Source organism: Pleurodeles waltl, chromosome 9 (assembly GCF_031143425.1).
Source record: "Pleurodeles waltl isolate 20211129_DDA chromosome 9, aPleWal1.hap1.20221129, whole genome shotgun sequence".
Classification (NCBI taxonomy): Eukaryota; Metazoa; Chordata; class Amphibia; order Caudata; family Salamandridae; genus Pleurodeles; species Pleurodeles waltl.
In genome coordinates this window covers 345,511,430-345,532,160 of record NC_090448.1, presented here as the reverse complement: position 1 = coordinate 345,532,160, position 20,731 = coordinate 345,511,430, and the positions used below count along the sequence as shown (strand labels likewise).

General features: G+C 43.0%; 1 protein-coding gene across 1 annotated transcript in view; it reads left to right on the top strand.

The window, feature by feature from the left end:
* Window positions 1-20,731, top strand: part of PLEKHG2 (pleckstrin homology and RhoGEF domain containing G2) — a 361,757-nt gene that overhangs the window by 70,476 nt on the left and 270,550 nt on the right. Inside the window, exon 2 of the mRNA XM_069207509.1 lies at window positions 14,047-14,120. Within this exon, the coding sequence (XP_069063610.1) occupies window positions 14,072-14,120 (49 nt within the window). The 5' untranslated portion in view covers window positions 14,047-14,071. The remainder of the gene's footprint in view (window positions 1-14,046; window positions 14,121-20,731) is intronic.

The following is a 20,731-nucleotide window of genomic DNA, read 5'->3' as shown; positions in this document are numbered from 1 at the left end:
AAAAGCATTGGCAAAGTCAAAAAGGCAGAAATTGACTGCCAGCTTTTTGGCATTGTCAGTGCTTCCTTTGAGTTGTCATTATTTTTGTAAAACTTTACTGCTGTTTGTGCTTCCGAGCTCTTGTTAGTATCAAAAATGTGTGAAAGCGAAAATATTTTTTTTGTTTCAAAAAGCACAGGGCTACTTTAGGAGGCCCTGGCACCCAAAGAAATTATTTTGCGTGTGCACCCTCGGAAATAGCACTGGGAAAGAGGAGAACGCTGCAAGTCAAAGTGAAGTTAGCGAATCTCTGAAGTGCACTCCTAATAGCTGAAGTGGGCTTACTGCCATATGCTGTAAACTGTAATGGGCTAAAGAAAAATGTGAAAGACAAATCAAATGACCTATGGATGAAGATGAGTGGCTGAAAACCCCTGTAAATACGTATGATGTATATATATATATATATATATATATATATATATATAGTGAGAGAGAGAGACCTAATAAGTAATCAACTGCACTAAGGTAGGAGTAAAGTGCCTGAAAACTACTTCTTAAAGAGGCACTGACCTGCCTATGGATGTATTCACTGACACTGTGCTTCACTAAGATCACCAAAAAGCTCCATGTCATCAGAGACATAATTTCCAGCCGGTTAATTTCCTTTAAGAAACTAATGCATTCTGGAAGTTGATATCTCAGCTCATTTCAATTGGACAAACATACCTCAAAACAATGATTTGTAAAAAGAGAGCTTTGGACTGGAACATGGTGTCCCTGATGACATGGAGTCATCTATTGAGCTGTTGCCTGACCCATGGCAAATTAAGTGAGTAAAGAGATACAATACTTTGTCAAGAAATGGTGTGCTCCCTCAGTTTCTTTCTTTGCTATCTCCTTCATGCCGTGCCTATGAATTTGTGAATCACACCTAACTGGTTCACAAGGAGCCCAACAAAGCACTTTGACACACATATTTCAATACTGGAATTGGAACAGTAATTTGCCCCGTCCTAGAAGACTATGTAGAAATTAAATTGACAACTATCTTGCATTTTCTTCATATGTAACAATGTTTAAGCAGTTCCATCTGCTTCCCAGGAGACAGAAGACAGAAATAGTTGTAACAGCTGCAACCCACGTAGACAAGCTATGTTGATGATTCTGGCACTCAAAATGGAAACTGCACATGCTACTTCTTACAGCATCCTAGGTCAGCGCTCCTGGGAGCATAACCATGCCAACTATTGAGTCGGACTCGTAGATCTAATGAATAGAGAGCTTAACACCCAAAGCCGTAACACTTATAGAATCACTCCGCCCACCATGGTGTATGAGCCTATGTAAGTGTCAATTAAAGGATGGGTTTACCAAGTAGTAAAGACTTTAGGAAGAAAACCATCAAAGGGTGCCAGAACCCTTATAGGTGTGCCAATATATGGTATGTCCACATGCGTGCTGGGTACTCCTTATCAGACCCTGTCTGTGTGGCACCATTCTGCTAACAGTACATAATGCATTGAAAAAGGGGTAAAAAGTAACAGTGGAAATGAATGCTATTTGTGGAAGATATTTTCTATTTACCCGGCTAGGCTGAGGTTGTTCTCAATCTACATGTTGAGGACTCGACTGCACTTTTGTGCAGCATACCCACTGAACTCTGTCAGTATCCTAGACCCTCTAAGAATTACTGCACTACACACCCTGAGTAAAATCCGCTTAGAGCAGAAGGTACATGCATACAGCTGAGCCCGAGCCTTTGCAGTACACATTCAGCACTATATGGCAGTCAGCGAGGCCTATCTCTAAAGTTTCTAGGCAGCACTTATGTTCTATGGGAGACTGGCATCTTCTCCCTGTCTTTGCCCTCTTTCCTGGGTGCCCTGAGCCGGCGGAGGGCACGTTCACAACAGTGTAAGACGTTCACACAGTAAAGGAGGACTAGATCCACCAGAAATGTATTCTGTTTTACCAAGAATATGGACAAGCAAACAGAGGAGATCTGGGTCACGGTTTTGTGTATGCATAAGTATGCTTCAGTCCATATTTTATTGTAATCACGCTCATAAAGCTGAGCATTGTGGCACCACCCTTTGATATTAGTGTTGTATCAAAATGAAACATGATAAATGAATATGTATAGTTCACCCTTCACTCCCTCTCATCCAGAAGGGTAAGGGGATAAGAGTGTGAGTTTGAGGTCTTCCCTCCTATCATGTTTCAATACACACTGATTGCCAAGATCAGAGCCAAGATTCTGAGCCTCAAGGGCCAGAAAATGCATTACTTATAAAAAGCACCATTTGCACCTCGCAGGTTCTGATGCCCCCTCCAGCCCTGTCCTCTCCACTGAGTTTGTGTTCCAGAGTTGGGGCAAGTGGTATAGCAAAAACCTAATTCCGACAGACCCTAACATTTCAAAGAGTATAAACACAATATCCTTTGCCCCATCTTAATATGGTTTGTGTGTTCTTGCACCTCTGCACATCTGCGAGGTGGGTGATCCATGTCCACACGTCACCCTCATTAAGCCCTTTAGATACTGTGTCATGGACCATAATCATTGAGTGGCTAAAATGCCAAATATAGTGCAAGTGACATCACATCCTGCGATCCCTGAGTACTTCACAGAATTGAACTCAATAATGCCTAATGGCTCTCTTGTCCCTTTTCCTTTCGTTTAGAGAGTACATGGCCTGGTAGTTCGAGCTGTAGTGTTCCCTTTGCAGCAGAACCGGGATCTGCATGTACCTGTATATAATGGTGCCATGAGTAAAATCAATTATGGATTGGAATGCAGTCTACTGACTGCGATTATTGTAGGCATTCCAAACATCACCTTTGTGTTTTCTTCAGTGGTAGCAGAGGTTGGATCACACACCCTGCAAGCCGAATAATTAATGGTGTTGAGTCCTAGTCCCAAAATGAGCCCCTCAAATGTCTTCTGTTTCCTATTGGGGAGGTCATGTAACACAATCCACAGTAAGTAAAGAATGCTCTTAAACCTTTGTTTACTTCCTGTCCCTTCTGTTCCTTCTTGCTACCTGGCACTAGGATTATCAAGGGTAGTGCTAGAAGTAACAAAGTAGAGTATACACCAAGAGTCGACTGCTGCTCTGCTAAAGGAATTCCACAGATGTGATGCAAAGTGCACTTATGAGTAAAGATGTCCAATTTTCAGTAAATTCTTTCCTCAGAACGACCTCGGGCAAAACCCTTGTTGGAGGCTGCAATCTTGCAGAACAGCTGCAGTCGCCTTGTGATGTGGTGAATTCGGACTCTGTGACCACCATGATGACGAATCCGTAGGCCTTGTTTCCCTGACCAGGTGTCGTGAAACGTCAGTCATGGAACCACAAAGGAGTTGGGCGTAAATGGATAGTATTAAATACTGTGGAGTACACTCATACATATGTAGCAAAGAGTAGATATATAAATGATGTATTTTGGGTATGAGAGGGGCTTGGCAGAGACTAGAAGAGCTTTCAAAGCTGCAGCAAGGGTGGTAATGACCATACAATAAGGAAGGAAAATGTCCCTCTGCCACCCAGTTGGATTGCAAAAGATGTCCATAAGTGGGGTGCAGTGGGACCCTCACTTCCTTGGACCCCCACTCCCTGGGGGCCTCAGTGCTACTTCACCTGATGTGCTAGCAATAGGCAGGACTTAGAGCACCTACTACTTCCTCCTAGGCAGCGGTGAGGTAGTTGTCATTGCTCTCACCTTGCAAAAGCTCCAGCAATCCATCCCTTAACAACCCAAGGAGCAGCAAATTAACCTTCCCGAGCTCAAATGCTCAAGCCCCAAAGCACTCAGAATGTGGCTAGGTGAATTGCAGCACTTTATAAAACTCATAAATAAATATGCCTTGCTGAGCCCCAGCTGACATCATCAAGCGTTACGGTGTTGATATTGTGTCATAGGCCGATGATGCCCAACTCTTCATCTATCTACCTCACGATGATGTCAATACGGCGGCCCTGTTAAGGTTGTGTCTGTCGGAAGTGGCTGAGTGGATGGATCTCAGCTGCCTTAAGCTGAGTGCAGGGAAAACTGAGGTCCATGACAAAGGTAAGCAGCCTTCGATTTGGTCCTCTGCCTGGTGGCCGGATTCATTAGGGCCGTTACCAGTCCCTAAGGCAAAAGTGAAGAATCTTGGCATCTGGTTTGATGCAAAGCTTTTGTCTGACAACCAAATTACTGTTCTGGCTGGAAAATGTTTTGGAATTTTAAAAACTCTAAAAAAGATTTTTGAATTTCAACCAGAAGCCGCTTGAAAGACAGTGGTCCAAGCTTTTATTACATCTAGGCTGACTTATTGTGATGTTTGGTATTTGGGAGTCTCACAGTCTCAACTGATGAGACTCCAACGTGTTCAGAACGCGGCAGCTCGCTTGCTGCTGAATCTTCCAAGGCGACTGCCTTCTGCCCCTGCTCTTAATAAGCTGCATTGGTTGCCTGTGAGGGAAAGACTGTTTTTTAAAGCATGGATTATCAACAACAAAGCCTCTCGTTGCCTACATCCTCTGGTTATACCTTATCATTCCAGAAGGAATTTATGATTAGCAGGTGCTCATCGGGTTTGCATCCCTGTTGTGAAAATAGTACGTTTCGGGGTCTGTTCTTTCAGTCTCCTGGCATCTAAAATGTGGAATCCTCTTCCCCTCTCTCTCATACAGGAAAATATTCAACACTTATTTCACATACATTTAAAAACCTGGTATTCGGATCGATTTGAGTGAGGTTTGCTGTGGCTAGTTGCTCTGATTTGTTTTGGTAGCTATCTTTTAGCTCTGGGATACTTTGTTATTAGTCACTGTATAAATTACTTTATTATTATTACTTACATAAGATGTGATTGTATCTCTAGATTGTGCCCTAACAAATCTGGAGGAAAAAAAGCTGAAAGTTGCAGGATCCAAATGCTGAACATCTTACAATAAGACCTGAGACTTGGAAACAATTGGACATGTTTCAAAAGAAGACATAGACGACATCTGCTATAAAATGGGGCTTCCCTGCTTCATTGCTACAAACATGTTCCAGTTGATCCTATTTTACAATTTGTACTAAATAGGATTACTTAGGGTGATATTTCTGTTGAGTCTATTTTGTCGAAAGTTGTTTCTTTTGCCTTGTCCAGCGCCTCAATGCTGGGTTCTCCCCAAATTTGCTTGTGCTTTAAACTTAAATGTATACATTTTACCTATGTGAAAAGTGTATATTATCACTAGTTGCATCCATAAGGAGCATGACAAGGTAAAAACGGTGACAGAAGCACCTGATAGCAGATAGAATGCATATAAATACATAACAATAAAAATATTTCTGCAAACATCCTCGAATCCTGTGACTCATTGTCCCCTTCCCCTGACATTGATGATTCCAGGGACGGCCCTAGAATTTTTGGGAACCCGGGTAGAAAGGGAATGTGCGGGCCCCTTTAATTTTCATACAGTGTGACATATTAAGGGCTGTTAGCATCTCAATAGATGCCCTTGCTCCTGAAGATGCTTTGGTCGACCTCTCCTGGGCTGCAGAATCTCCCTCTCAGTCACCTACAAGCACCTCTTGCAGCTCATAATGGGCTGAAGGTGTGAGAGTTGCCTATGTGTTAATACTTTGGGGAGGTAAAGTCTAGGACAACAGGCATCCCACGGTGCCTCTGTGTGGGCAGGAGTCCTAACTGCAGGACAAACCTTAAGTATATGTCTCTTTTTAACGGGGAACATAGGATGGGGGCCTCCCATGGGCCTAATTGCAACGAGACACCTTTCTTTCAATTGGAAAGGCAGGGGGCACAAGAGGACAGGTGTGCTGCTGTGGCCTAACTTGTGTCGTCTGGATGTGGGACCCCCAAGATGGTGGTCTGAGTGTGGGGCCCTGGGCAGCTGCCTACATTGCCCGTACCTAGCGCCGGCCCTGGAAGATCCCCAGTGTGCCATGAAGTCACCTTTAGGCCATGTCACAAATGCCATATAACATAACCTCTCAAGTGTTCCCTTCCGGGTCCGCACTGTTAACAATTTGTTATGTGTTTGGTGATTGTGAAAATGTTTATGCTCGTCCTCGCTGATAGTAAAAATAGTTTTGTGATTGCTGCATACCATTCCAATTCTCTTAGGTATGGTTCACTTTGTGGAAAACCCTTTAAGCCTCGGTTCTGGGATCATAGCCAAACAAACAATTTAGGTAATATGACTTTAACAGAGTATTCTAAAGTGTGTTCATATCGGAAGCGTCAAGCTAGGAATCTGCAGCAACATGATACTAGGAATAAACAAGGAAAAGTAATGCTGCCATAAAATGCAGATAAGTACTGCTGTGTCCAGACTCGCTCAGGATATTATTATGGGTATGATCACTGCAACTAAGATGCCATAAGTTCTAAGAGAAGCTTCTAATAGACATTCACAAGTTCCAAAAAACAGGGTTTTGGGGGGCAGTGCCAATTTCTGAGCATAAATAGAATCAAATGTGAGGACATTGAGGGGCGTGATTTTTGTCACTCAGTAAGCCGTGGACTCATGCCCTTGGTGGATGATGGAGAAGACCGTGCTGGTGGGCCTACCTTTGAGGCATTGCCCTTCTCAAAGGACAGTGGTGATGGATATGTCCATTGAGGAGTAGGGGGGCACATAAGGACTCTTTCGGCTCAGTTGTTTTGATAAGGGGAAATGGATTTGAATTGACATGGACAAAGTTACCACCCTCATGCGTCATAACAGAAAACAGAGGCAAGAGTTTCATATTCTCACAATGGAAGGTCAAGAGTCAGCTGGCAAACCTTCCATCCTGACATGCACATCACAGACCAACAACTACTAGGGCTTCATAATGTCAGAGCACAGGCATCTTCCAGAAGTGCATGAAAGGAAACTTCTTATCAGAGGTGCTGCAATACAGACCAGAGGTATATATCTTGTGCATAAAAAAACACAAACTGCTAAGACTTTGCATTCCGGTGACCACATCCATATTTTATATGCATCAGCTATTTGATCATCGAGTCGAGGTAATTTCTGTGTGCTTCCTAGTCAATGCCCCTGATCGAATTGGGGATTCTCAAGGTCAGGCTGCTTAGAGGATTCTCAAGGTCAGGCAGCTTACCAATTTGTTTTTTTGTTTTTCATAAAAAATCCCCTAATCTGGGGGTTGTTTCTGCAAGCCTAAGAAGAAATGTCCTTGCAGTGCAGTGAGTTTCTTCCTGTGTGGCAGGGACATTTCTGCCTTTTTCATATTCACACCCACTATAGTTTACAAAGCGCTTGTGTGCACCAAAATAGTTCTCAGAAGCTGTGCCCTAAAATTGGCAGGCCTTCCAACATGTAGCCAGTGGCCTTGAGGCAGCCAGCTTGCCAAAGATGACAATGTCTAAGCCTCCTCCAGCAGAAACCATTCTGTAACTCCCCCCCTCCCCCCCTCCCCCCCAACTAAGTGAGGAGGGCCAGCAGCTTCCGACTGGAGAGGAGGAGCCATAGCAATCTTTTGATTTGTAGTAGATGCTGCCTGCCACCTCTCCATAAATGAGTCTAGAAGGTCCTTTCTTGAAAGATGGTGTTTCTTATGATATACTTATGTGCCAGCCAAGTTGTTGAAATTTTGACTCTTTCAGTAGACAAACCTATTGGTGTGTTACATAGAAACAGAGTGCCACTGGGAATCCCTTCTTCGTCATATTGTGGGTTTGCCAGCTTTTTCACAAACCCGTCTTTCTCTTAGGTGCACCTGGCATGCAACCACAATTTTTTCACTAATAGACAAAGGATCATTTAAATATATTTATTTGATCATCATCTCAAACAAGATTGTTTTTCCAGAGATCACCGCAAAATATCTATGCACAATTCTTATTTAAAATCTGGCCTGCATGCCAGTCTCCTTCCCACATAATTTTAGTGGGGATGAGAGTGTATAGTGAGACAACAAGATTCAGTGCTGGAGTCACAATTAACGAGCATTGTGTTTCTTTAATTGACAGCAGGGCAGAGGAGACCTTCAGTTTGAGATGATTTTTAATGCAACTTGATTTATGTCTTTGTATATTAAATTACTTATTATTATGATTTTTGTGAAGCTTCAACCTACTGCCTTAGACCACTTTGTTTCACTAAATGTTTCTGAATGTGAACCCTGTCCTGTTGCTCAGAGTTGTGATGCAACCCATCTATCCTAGAGTACAGAACCCATTTTAGGACATCCACATTCCCCACTTCTCATCCCTATTTCTCTTCCATCATCCCTACTTTGCATCCATAATCCCTACTTCTCATCCCTGCTTCTCATCCCTACTTCTCATCCATCAACCCTGCTTCGCATCCGTCATCCCTAGTTGTCATCTATTCCTTTCATCCCATCAACCTTACTCCTCATACATATCCCTATTTCTCATCGTTCACCCCTACTTCTCATCCATCATTCCCACTTCTCATCTGCCATCCCTACTTCTAACTCATCATCCCTACTTCTCATCTAATATGTCTGCCTCTCATCCCTACTTCTCATACATCATCCCTACCTCTCATCCCTATTAATCATCAGTCATTCTTACTTCTCAGCCATCATGACTACTTCTCTTCCATCAGCTCTGCTCCTCATCCATCATCTCTACTTCTCATCCCTACTTCTCATTCATCATCCCTACTTCTCACCCATCATCCTTACTTCTCATCCATCACCGCTGCTTCTTATTCATACTTCTCATCCACCACCCTTACTTCTCATCCATTATTCCTGCTCCTCTTCCATCATCCCTATTTCTCATTCATTGTCCCTACTTTACACCTCTCATTCCTGCTTCTCACTGCTACTTCTCATCCATCATCCCTACATCTCATTCATCATCCCTGCTTCTTACCCCTCATCCCTGTTTCTCATCCCTACTTCTCATCCATCATCCTTACTTCTCATCCATCAAGCCCACTTCTCATTCAGCATTCCTATTTCTCATTCATCATGCTTACGTTTTATGGATGAGAAGCAGGGATGAGGGATTGGAAGAATGATGGAAGAGAAGTAAGGATGATGGATGAGAGGCAGGGATGAGGGATGAGAAGTAAGGATGATGGGTGAGAAGTATGCATACTGGATGAGAATAAGGGAGGATGGTTGAGAAGTAGGAATGATAGATGACAAATAAGGATGTCAGATGACAAGTAGGAATGATGGATGAGAAGTAGGAATGCTAATCTGCGATGATCAGTGAGAAGTAGGGATCTTGAACGAGAAGTAGGGTTGATGGATGAGAAGTAGGGATGAGAAGAAGGAATGTGGGGGTGAGAAGTAGGAATGATGGATGAAAAGTAGGGATGAGAATCAGGAACAAGGGGGTGAGAAAGTAAGGATGATGGATGAGAAGTAAGGGTAATGATGAAAAGTAGGGAGGATGGATGAGAAGTAGCATTGAGAAGCATAGATGAGGGGTGAGAAGTAGAATGTGGATGAGAAGTAGGGATTATAGAAGAGAAGTAGGTATGATGAATAAGCAGTATGAATGAGACATAAGGATGATGGGTGAGAAGAAGGCATGATGGATGAGAAGTAGGGATGAAATGTCGAGATGATGGAAGAGAAGTAAGGATGATGGATGACAAATAGGAATGAAAAGTAGGGATGAGGAGTGAGGAATGAGTATGTCCTAAAAGTGATGTTGTACTATAGACATGCTAGAATAGCTTGTGAGAGGGCCTGTCATATACCAATATTCAGCTTGACAAGTGTTGCTAGGGGAGGTGGCAGTTGAGAATGTTAAACAGGTATCACGTTGGAGAATTTCATCAAGGGTCAGCAAGGAATAGTAAAGGAATAGTAAAGAACACACCATGAGAGAGTATTGAAGCTCCCAATGTGCTAAGTCCTAGTGCTTTAACTTGCGTTTTACCAGAGCAGAGCAGATGGTGGCAGGTAGATATGGAAGAGAACACCATTGATATGAAACAACAAGCTTGCGTGCAGGAGAGAATGAAAAGGGAAGAGAATGTGATGTGATGGGAAACTGAATGGTTTTGGCTGCAGGGGATCATTGAAAGCAGCTGATTTCCATTTGAAACAAGGATTGGCAAAGCCAATAGGTGTTGCTTATGGGGGGCTATTGGCTTTGACAGTGTCTTTTAGCCAAGTTGTGCAGCAGGGTTAAAATGTTTTTAAAAACGAGCTCTATGACGCGGGCAGCATTGGCTGTGTCATAGTCCTTTTTTGTCTTATGGCGGGTGCAACGCGGATAACCGAATAGAGTTGGGGGAGGGGAACGAGCAACACAGACATCAAAGAAGAGAATACTAGTTGGAAGATTGACACAAGGCATCAGATTATGATTTGGAGATGGCAGAATGTCAAGGTGGCGTTTGAATATAAGCTGTTTTAACGGTTTATGGAATTGGAGAGAGGTTTCCCGGTGCAAAAGGTTGCTTTGGCGAATTATTGCATAGAGGCCATATGCAGTCTAAGTTTTTTGGTTTTCAATCCTAATTTGTCTACATTTTTCAGGATTTTGTTGCCACCTGAGATTTTGAGTGAAGAGCAAGAATATTCTGTTGGTGGTGCAAGGCTTTAATGGGAATGTAGGCCAGCTGTAATTGGATTTTGACTTGAAGGGGGAGCTAAGGGGTCGCCTTTTGGACAGGTGATATATCATCGAATTTCTTAGTAGCTTTGGAGTATCTTGCCAGCTGAGTGAATAATGGCTTTTGCAGGAGCTAAGAAGGAAATAAGAGCTGTTAAAACAGAATTGGCACACTAGGGCCTGTTTTTTATTGGGAAATTCATTTGGCTGCTGGTGGTGGTTGCCTTTTTTAGAGTGAAGAGTAGCTCGTAGGGATTAGTCTGTGTGTTCCACATGAGAAGATGTAGAAAGACTAATATCGGTCCAAATCCCCCTCTATTTCATGTCTCAGGCTAAGGAAGCAGAGGAGTGGTCAATGTCTTGTTCATCCCTTACACAGGTCCTTTTACACAGCATCTGCAGGCTACACACTGCTTCTGTGAATAAAGTGCACTGAGCCTCCTGCTCTACATCCCTATTAGAGGCCTTGAAGCTCTTCATATTTAGTTTAGATCCTACTGTTCCACATATGTGGCCTCCCTGGCACATGTTCTGCATCTTTGGTTACCTGCTATGTCTCGCTTCTGTGCTTCTTGGTAAACAGCATCCATAGCACAGATGCTGCTGACCTGCACCTGTAAAATAGGAACTGCTGCTCCACGTCTCAGTTTAGGGTTTGCTGCCCTGAAACTCCAGCTTAAACTCTGCATCACTACATCCTGACATTAGGCTAGGCTGCCTGTATACTCAGTTTACACTGTTGTACTGTAGTTGCACTTATTTATTAGTATTTTCTATCCCAGATGAAGGACAAAAGACAGAGAATCCACTTATCCCCAAGGGAAGCTGGTGAGATGCATAAAATAAATAAATCAAGTGAATTCATGAAGGAAGCGCGGTATTAACTGCTATGGAAAAGAAAGATTTTAGATTATTATCTTTATAAAACGCCATCCAAAAATATATTTAATTCTGTTTTTACGCCCTGAGAGAGCTTTAGATGGAAGAGCGTGTCCCTGCCCTGTGGCCTTTTGTGTTTTGTGGTCGTGTGTGAGGACCAGAGTTCTGCTTTTATTGTGTTTTGGCTGCATGTGGACGTGAGTTGAAGCGAATTTGAGTAAAACATAAGATTCTTATGAACTATGGATCGAAAGTATGTGGTCTATGTGGGAAGTATTCTGCTCTCCTGCTTACATGGCAGACTGCTTAAACAATATTACAGCATATGCATGATAGCAGAAGAGTTTAAGAATAGATGATGACGTGTGCAGGCAGTTAACAACCATTTTAAGAGTGGTTTGTATTATTCATATTAAATATGAAGCATACTTAATATGGATCATAGAAAGTGCCCAGAAGTGAAGGGTGCAAACCTTTGGAGATGCAATATTCCATTACCTATAGATTATTTTCTGGGGTCCGCATAGGGGCATATAGGAAGCACTCCATATGAATGGGCAGTATGCAAAAAGCCACACACAGAAGCACCAAAAGGCAACATTTTGAAAGAAGAACTATACATCAGTTCAGTACGTGCTTTGTAGGCTGCATCCAAGGGAGAAAGAGGAACAACCACTGGAACGAGCATTTGACAAATAGGCAAGAAGAATAGGCCTCATACAACAAGCTACAGCTTATATCCGAAAAGTCCATATTAATCAGCAGTATGCAACCCGCCATGGTATATGCTTAGAGATGCCCACCCAGGAGTAGAAGGAAAGCAAAAGAGTATCCCACCAGACATGGTATTAGCCCGAGGAGTCCACCAAGGAGCAGAAGAGGAATTCTTGATATACAGACCACCATGCTACATGCTCTAAGGTGTTCATCTAGGAAGGCAGAGGAACAGACAACTTACAACCAGCCGCAGGTGTCCACCTTGCAGCGGCTGAGAAGCAAGGTATAGGAACTCGCATTATGCAACCTGGCAATTAGTGTGCCATCCTAGAGCCATGCTGCGGTTGGAAATGCGAAAAGATTGAGATGGAGTTCGATTAGTATTTTGAAATCGGAGTGACAGGAGGAGGGCAACAAAGTTAAGTATATGGGGAAACCTGGGTAGAAGTCCCACAAAGGGAAGCCTCTACCCTTAGTCTAGATGTCCTGAGAGAAGAGGGGAGTAGGGTGGGATCGGTGTGGCAGGGGGCAAGAGGACAAAACAGGGATGGGAATGAAAGACTGTAGTTCACAAAAGAGGATAAGAGAAAAAGGGGGAAGGATGTGGCGAGCTGGCCCAGTGGTGGAAGCGTAGATGAGAGAGTAGAAGGCATCAAAGCCCTCGTGGCACGCAGTTTACACAGTGTAGGCCATGAAGATCTGTATACAGGGTGGTCAGGCAAGCATACAACTATTTTACAGTTATTTATGCAGCTCTGCGTTCCAAGTTTAGACCCTTTGTTTTCCTTTGCCAGCATTGACGGTTTCCGGCAGGTCCCACATGTGTCCCGCCTCGGGCAGAACATGAAGCAGGAAGTTTGTTCGTGGGGTCACAGCTTATTTAGAGCTCGACTGGTGTTTGTCCTTTCACCTATCACTGCAAACAAACAACGCATGGATCAGAGCCTTTCGATCTGTGTCCTGCAACAAGCTATTTTTTTCATTTCCAGCTTTTTTGATGGTGTCTGCCTTTAATAAACCCAGCTTTATCAACGTGCGTGTTTTGGCAACCGTAAAGTGCAACAGTTGGCCACTAGAGACCCAGAGGCCCTGATGTAAAGGGGATGAGAGAGGAGGATTTGAGGGCCTGTGTTTCTTTGTGAGATCTGTAGCCTGAATTAGATTGGCTGGCGGATTTTCCATACTCCAGTAAAAGAGTTAACACCCTGCCAAGGAGGTGGAGAGAAAGATGCCATATTGAAATAGGGGAAGCGAAACAACCTAAGTGGCACTGCAGTGCCCACCATGGAAGGATTCTTATTTATGTGAGAAAGATAGTGGTGAAAAAAACTCCTAATGTCCATCACAGTTGGTGCAAATTCTGAAAATCTACCCCCGATGCAGGAGGCCCTTATTAGTGCCACATATTGTCTCACGGAATCCTTGGGCAAAGCTTTCCAGTAAGCCAAAGACTACCCCTTCAGTAATAGTCTGAAGCTTTGTGCATGGCAAGACTTTCACATGTGGGTACATTGTGGCAGAATACCCACTCTTCTTCCAGGAACTGAACGCTGTCCAGTGGAGCTACCACTCTATTGGTATGCTGGAGAAGTTCTGCTGGCAGGACGTTCATCATCCATTTCATTCTAAACACGACACGATATGTCATTGGATGGGCAGAATGTAAATGTGTGATATTTTTGGTGGATTTTTGTCCACCTGCCTCGACTGAATCAGGATGTTATGTATGCAATTTGTCTATTGAATATTGACACAGGTTCGTGTGTGTTTGTTGCAGAGCCTATATTGGAGAGCCTTTATTGCAGAGCCTATATTGAAGAGATATACTGAAGAGCCTATATTACAGAATGATAAAGCTCATAGCTGCCTACGAGCCCCATCTTTACCTCTTTTATTTCTCTCTACAGCTTGACGTCGTGACATCGGATCACCATGCCTGAGAGAGCCCGGAGGGGCAGCGTCAAGAAAGCAGGCAAGCAAGGTGAGTCCATGGCTACAAAGAAGTCAAAATGGTGGAGCATGTGGGTCCACTGAATGGACACTGTGCCATGCTAGGCCACTAGAAATAAGTCCTGTGGTTATACTTGGTGCTTTCATAAGATAAGGTAAGGTAACGTAAGGCACAAGTCTTAGGTTAACACCTGTTGGTGGTGCAGAATTACTGAAAAAGGACGGAAATATACTTTTTTTCACTGCATAGGGTACACTCCAGAAGGCAACATTCTAGTTTGTTTCCAGTGCTAAAAATTCTTCAACCTTTCCTTTTGGAATCTGGAGAGATAAAAAACATGAAGCTGTAAGTTCAGAACTTGGCCCAGACATATGTTACATTAAAATGGCCATGGGAAATGGGCAACATTTTTTACATTCTTAAAGATGGGCGCCATTTGAGTACCGACATCTCAGTCATTTGGTATATATGCTCTACCTTACCAGGGCACAAGCACGGGACATTAGGAAAAGGCCTCGGGTTGCATCCATCCTTCACAGTGCAGGGTATAAAAGCTGCCTGCTACAGAGATCTTTGTACAAGTTCAGAAGAGAGTGGCAGCGCTGTCTCAGCCTTGCGTCTTTCTGAGGATGATAAAAGTAGTAACGTTGACTTTTAGTACGGTTAATGGGTGTTGTTTAGACCGCAGTTGTGGTGTGCAATGTAGGGTTGCTTACGATGATGTTAATAAGACTTCTGCCTGGTGCTTGTAGGAAAGCAGACTTCTCTAAAACTCCCCTCCCCCATATTATTTTTCATCTGTCCTTCCTTCCTCTCCCTCCTCTCATCCCAAGCCCCAGTAAGGTATCAGGCATACAATAGTCACTGACAGGAACCCCACTGACTAACATCTTGAAAGAGATGGTGCCTAATGACTATGTTGTAGACTTAACAACCAACACACTGAATTCGAATCATATTGGGTGATCTTGGACCAGTATTTACCTCTTTCTTCTGTTACCTGACAAACACAGGAGCTCAATATAGTATATGGAGCCCTGGGTGACATTCACTAATTTTAAGATCCAGCTGGGCAGAGTAGCTGTCTGTAAAATCTATTGTTACCAGTTATTTCCAATATGCCTTTGACTTTGTTTTGGCTCCAACCAGAGGACCTATCTTATTCCCTTATGCTATTGGCTGTTTGATGTACTAATCCTCTTCCTATGTGGAGCTTGCCTTACATTGCAGGAAGGGCTGTTTTACATCTCAGAAATTGTCTCATTCATCACAAATTTAAGTTGTATATCTCATAGATATTTTGTATCCAGAAAGTAATTGGTTTTGTTGTGTTTTTACACTGCACCATGCTTTTTATATAAATAAAATAATAAATATTTCAGCCAGAAATGAAAATGCAAGCCAGACCTAGTGATTCTCTGATTCTCTATTGAATCACTTCCAAGAAATTTTAAAATCGTCATAAGGGTGCACCAGTACTGTGCCCTTAGACTTTGCACGTTTTTGACTTATTGCCACAAGAACTGAAGTCTCCTGCCCAGATTATGCTGTGGACTCACTTGCCCGCAGAAGCTGTCTTCACAGGCAGACTCGCCACAGAATGGATAACGAAATTGACACCTATAGGTGCTGTAAGATTCAGTTATTTGTACAATTTGTATTTTGTTTACAATTTTTTATAGCACGGGCTTGGCCTGAAAGCATCAGAGTGCTTTACAACACACAGTATACAGGGTTTCTACGGGTTATATTAAGTAGTGCACGCAAGTTGCTCTCTCTCTCTCTCTCTCTCTCTATATATATATATATATATATAAATATATATATATATATATATATATATATATATATATATATATATATAGGACGTTTGAGAAAGTATCTCACATGTCCCAGTAAGGCCATTTATAGCCAGCACGAAAACTCCTGCCCACTCTAATTTGCGTGAAACTCATTGCGCTTTTACTTAAACACTCAATTTGGTGAATTTAACTTGCTTTATTTACATTCAAGGAAATCATCTTATTTCCCTTAAAAGAAGAAAGAAGTCGATCTCCTTAAAAACCTTTGCACTACAAGCTCAACTGAGTGTACGGCAAACCAGAACAGGAGATCCCAGATCTCCTTGCAATAGAATTGGGAGATCCCGGAGGCGATTCCGTTCGAGCTATACCAGAAAAGAACAAGTACTAGAACTCAAAAATCGAGAGCAACTTTCTTGTCTGCATTAAGCATAACCAAAGCTGTTTCACTGCAAGCCTATGGGATCGCCCCTGTACTTGGGTATATCTTGTTTATGGAGAACATGAGGCAGGCCTAAGGGGTGATCCGTTCCGATATAGTGATTTCTTGACCCACAATAGCTAGATTCCAATTTCAATAATTCTTTGAACGGCAGATTTTTTGTTTTTTTGGGTGTGGATGTGTCTTGTTTCAGATATGAGTCTGAAGCCCAGCCCTGGGAGGATACGACGACTTCTTCTTCATATGGCTTGAAAATAATTTCACGTTTTTGCTGTGGTTTCTGACTTCCTGTTTCCTAGTAACAAAATGTAAATCGTAAGTTTTTTCAACAACACGAAGGGTGGTGTGTGCCGATCTAAGCATCAAGACAGAGTTAACGTGTTTTGGTTAAGTCAGTCTCAGGGCTTCCTGTATCCCACAATGCTCTTCTTCAGACACACCCTTGACCAGCTCGAAAAGGGTCTAATAACTAAACCTGTGGAGATACAACAGGTGAGCAGAGGTGGTACCTGATTATGGTCAATGTCTTCTCTTGACATTTCCGTGGGTCATCCAAGAGTTCTAAGTGTTATTTCTGAATATCAATTTGTCATCTATGCATGATTCTTGTTGTTCTCATATTCCTTGTTATTTATTTCTGCGTGCTTCTTATGTCACCTTTTGGTGTTTCATGTCGTTATTTGTGTGGTTCATATTTTACAACTGCACGAGATATGCGATCCCTGCACGTTACACTTGTTATCTGTACGTTTCAATTGTTATCTCTGTACGTTTTGGATGCTTTGTGCATGTTTGGCTGGTATGCAGGCATGATTCAAGTGCTGTCTTTGCGTTTTTGATCGTTGCCTCCATTTGTTGCATGTGTTATCTCTGCAGCTCTCATGTTTTGCTTCTATGTGGTTCCTATGTGATGTCTACATTTTTCAGTTAGTACAATACCATGTTTTGCCTGTTCACTCTTTGTTGTGTGCTATTTTTAACACATATCTGTATCTTTTCTAGCATGTTTTGTTTATTTCCTTTGCATGTTTTATGTATTATTTGTACACTTTCAGGTCTTACCTCTGGATGTTTCAAGTATTAGCACAGGAAGTTTCTACGGTTAACTCCACATCTCTCGACTGCTATTCCTGCATGATTGAGATGTTATGTGTTGTACATACTTGGTTTGTTGTTTCTGCACTGTCATCTCTTAATGTTTCATGTGTCATCTAGGCATGTTTGTCTCTGCATATTCATATTGTGGCTCTCTGTACATGTCCCTGCTGATATCCCAGATACAATCTCTGTATACACCAACTGTTGTCTGCTTATGTTGCAACTCAGCATGATCCAGCTTTTATCCTGTCTGGCCGTTATGTCTGCATGTTTTGTGTGGCTTCTCGTTGCCTGTGTAGTTTTACAATTTGTGCATGTTATTTCACATATTTTTATAGTTGAAGTGCTACCCCTGCATGTTATAGATCTGACCACTGTATGACTTGTCTGTGTTGTGTTATGTCTGTGCATGACTCAGTTGTACCTCTTCTGTTTTGCTGATGTATCTGTGTGTTTAATATGTTGCCTCTGCATGTTTCCGTGTTTCAGCTGTCTCTGCATGATCCGGCAGAGATGAGTCCGTATTTCGAGGACTATCTCTGCATATTACAGATCTGATCTCTGTATGCCTCGCCTGTTGTCTACATGTTTGTTTTATATCTCTTCATGATCGAGCTTTTATCTTTTCTGTTTGCTATCGTCTCTGCACGTTCCTGGTACTATCCTCGCATATTTATCTCTGTATGTTTCCGGTGCCGTCTCTGAATGCTGCGCGGAACATCTTTGCTTATTTCACTGTCACGGAGCTTTGTATAAAAGTTGAGAAAGAGGTGCTGCTTGGCTTCATGCCACTATATATTTAGTAGGACAGGCGTGACGGCGAAGAATGTGCTGTTCTCTGAATTTGGTGCTTTTGCTGTTTTGCACCTGGTTTTTATGCACCTCGAAGTGTAAAATCTCTTTGTAGCTCTCTTGATTTATTGTAGGTTACATTGTTAGGTGTTATTGAAGGTGTCAGCAACAGGATCCTTTCCTAGAGCTGTCCAAACATTCCTTCCTCTATTCTATAGGCGAGCTGCCCATTCACTGATTACAAAGGGATGCACCTAGGCTTCCTCTTATATTGACAGCACATGTATACTGCTCTTATACCAGAGTCACTCATACTCTCCCTAGGTATGGAATATCATTCATATAGGAGGGCCTTGGATGCACAGTTTATACAGCAAGGTAGGGAAGTTTGCATACGCTACCCATACAGAGCAGTCTTGAAGAAAGCATTCATATAGGAAAAGCCTGTACACTTCTTATATAGGTCCGCCCTGGCGATACCACTCACATAGGAGAACGTCTGTAGTCCTTCAGCAGGATAGTCCCCAGCGTACCCTTCGTATATAACAGGTGCATGTATGCTCATTATATATGAGAGCCATTGTATACCCCTAGCAGAAAACAGGTGCCAGCACATGCTTCATGTATGACAGCGCATGATTCATCCCCCCAATGGGACAGGAATTGTTACCCTCTTTATTGAGCCCAACTAGTGAAGTGGCCCTCATTTACATAAGACGACACGCTCTATACCAGGCAGCCTCTTGTGTAACATACATATCCTGTGCTCCTTACAGAGCAGATCACTTGGCACTTAATATTGAGGAAGACTGTCATGTATATCTCGGTCAGCCCTGGGATAGCACTCAACTAGAAAAGTGGTCCATAAACTTCTATAGGGCAAATCCTCTGGCATATCATTTATTTATGAGAACCTCCTGTACAAGCCTTGTGTGTACGTGACATACAACGGCTATCCCTCAAAAATTGAGAGAGGTGTTCTCATGCTCATTATATTGGACCGTCCTTAGCATACCACTGCAAGGAGCCATGCGTACCCTTTTTGGGCAGGATAACCCCTGCATCCCACTCATACATGGGAGCCACTGGTACGCAGCTTAAATAGTACCACCCTCAGGGGACAGTCTTATACGACAGATGATGATGCATTCCTAAACAATAGCTCATGGGATACTGCTCATACAGGAGAAAAGCCTGTACATTTTATACCGACTTCTCATTGGATACTGCAGAGATAAGAGATATACTTTATATAAAACAGCTGGTGGGATACCCCTTCAAAAATGACGGAGACCCGTACAACCTGTACAAACGACAATCTCTAGACACAACTAATGTAAGAAAGAACCCCAGGACACTTTAAAACAACAGCCCCAGGATACAACCAGCTCATGTAGGAGAGTCACCAATAATACTTATATAGTACTATAACCAGGATACCCCCCATACAGGAGAGTCATCAGTGCACATTCCATATCAGTGCCTAGGATACCATACCTATAAGAGTCACCCTTACACCCTAAACGGGACAACTACCAGGGTACACCTCATATAGGAGACTCATCCTTACATATACTATCCAGCTTTAAGAGTTTCAGCCATATAGCAGAGGCATGCATACATCTGAGACAAGAAAGTCCATTATAGCTCTCATATAGGAGAAGCCCAGTTTACCTTATGTAGTGTAGCCCGTAGGGTATCACTCATAGGAGAGTCACAACTACACCTTATATAGAGATGCTCTGGATACTACCGTTATAGGGTAGCCAGGTGTGCATCTTATGCAAGACTGAACCGTAAATAACACTCGTTTAAGGGAACCTCCCATGTGTGCCATAACTTCTCACGTTGCACATATAGGGTCGTTGTTTCCAGACATATTTTGATTCATTGTTTTATTCGGTTTTCAATGAAAAGGAGCTTTGATAAAACACGAAGCAACACAATGGCTGTCCACGGAAAATAAATCGTTGACTTTCATCAAAGTTGCCATTTCGTCAGACCAGCGTTAACGATTTTGGGATTCTGTCCCATAAAACTGACTTACGTTGTAAGTCTTTTATCCCTTCCCCGGAACTTGGTTTTGAAACGGGGCGGCCCGTTAAGGCGAGTTCTTTATTCAGCTTGCATTACGTGCAGTGAGACGCTGGCCAGGGAAGCTCGCGCCGGGACCGGAAGTGGGCAGAGGGCAGTTGTGACAGGCCTGATGCTGGCCTGGAGATCCGGTCTGAGGACAGACTCCCCGGCTCCGTAGCCTGAGAGGCCCTGCTGGGGAAATGTCTGACAGAAAGAGGAACTTTCTCCCCAGGGGCTGGGGGAGAATAGTTTACAAAAGCAAACCAGCTGCTTACTTGTCTTGCAATTTCCTGTGCTCGATTTCCACTCTTGTTGCAGCAGTTGTTGAAGTCGTTGCTAAAGATCAAGCTGACGGGCTGTCCTCTCTGCCCTTCCTTCTGCCGCCTATTTACGTTGTTGGTTTTATTAAGCTCAATGTGCTGCTCGGAGCA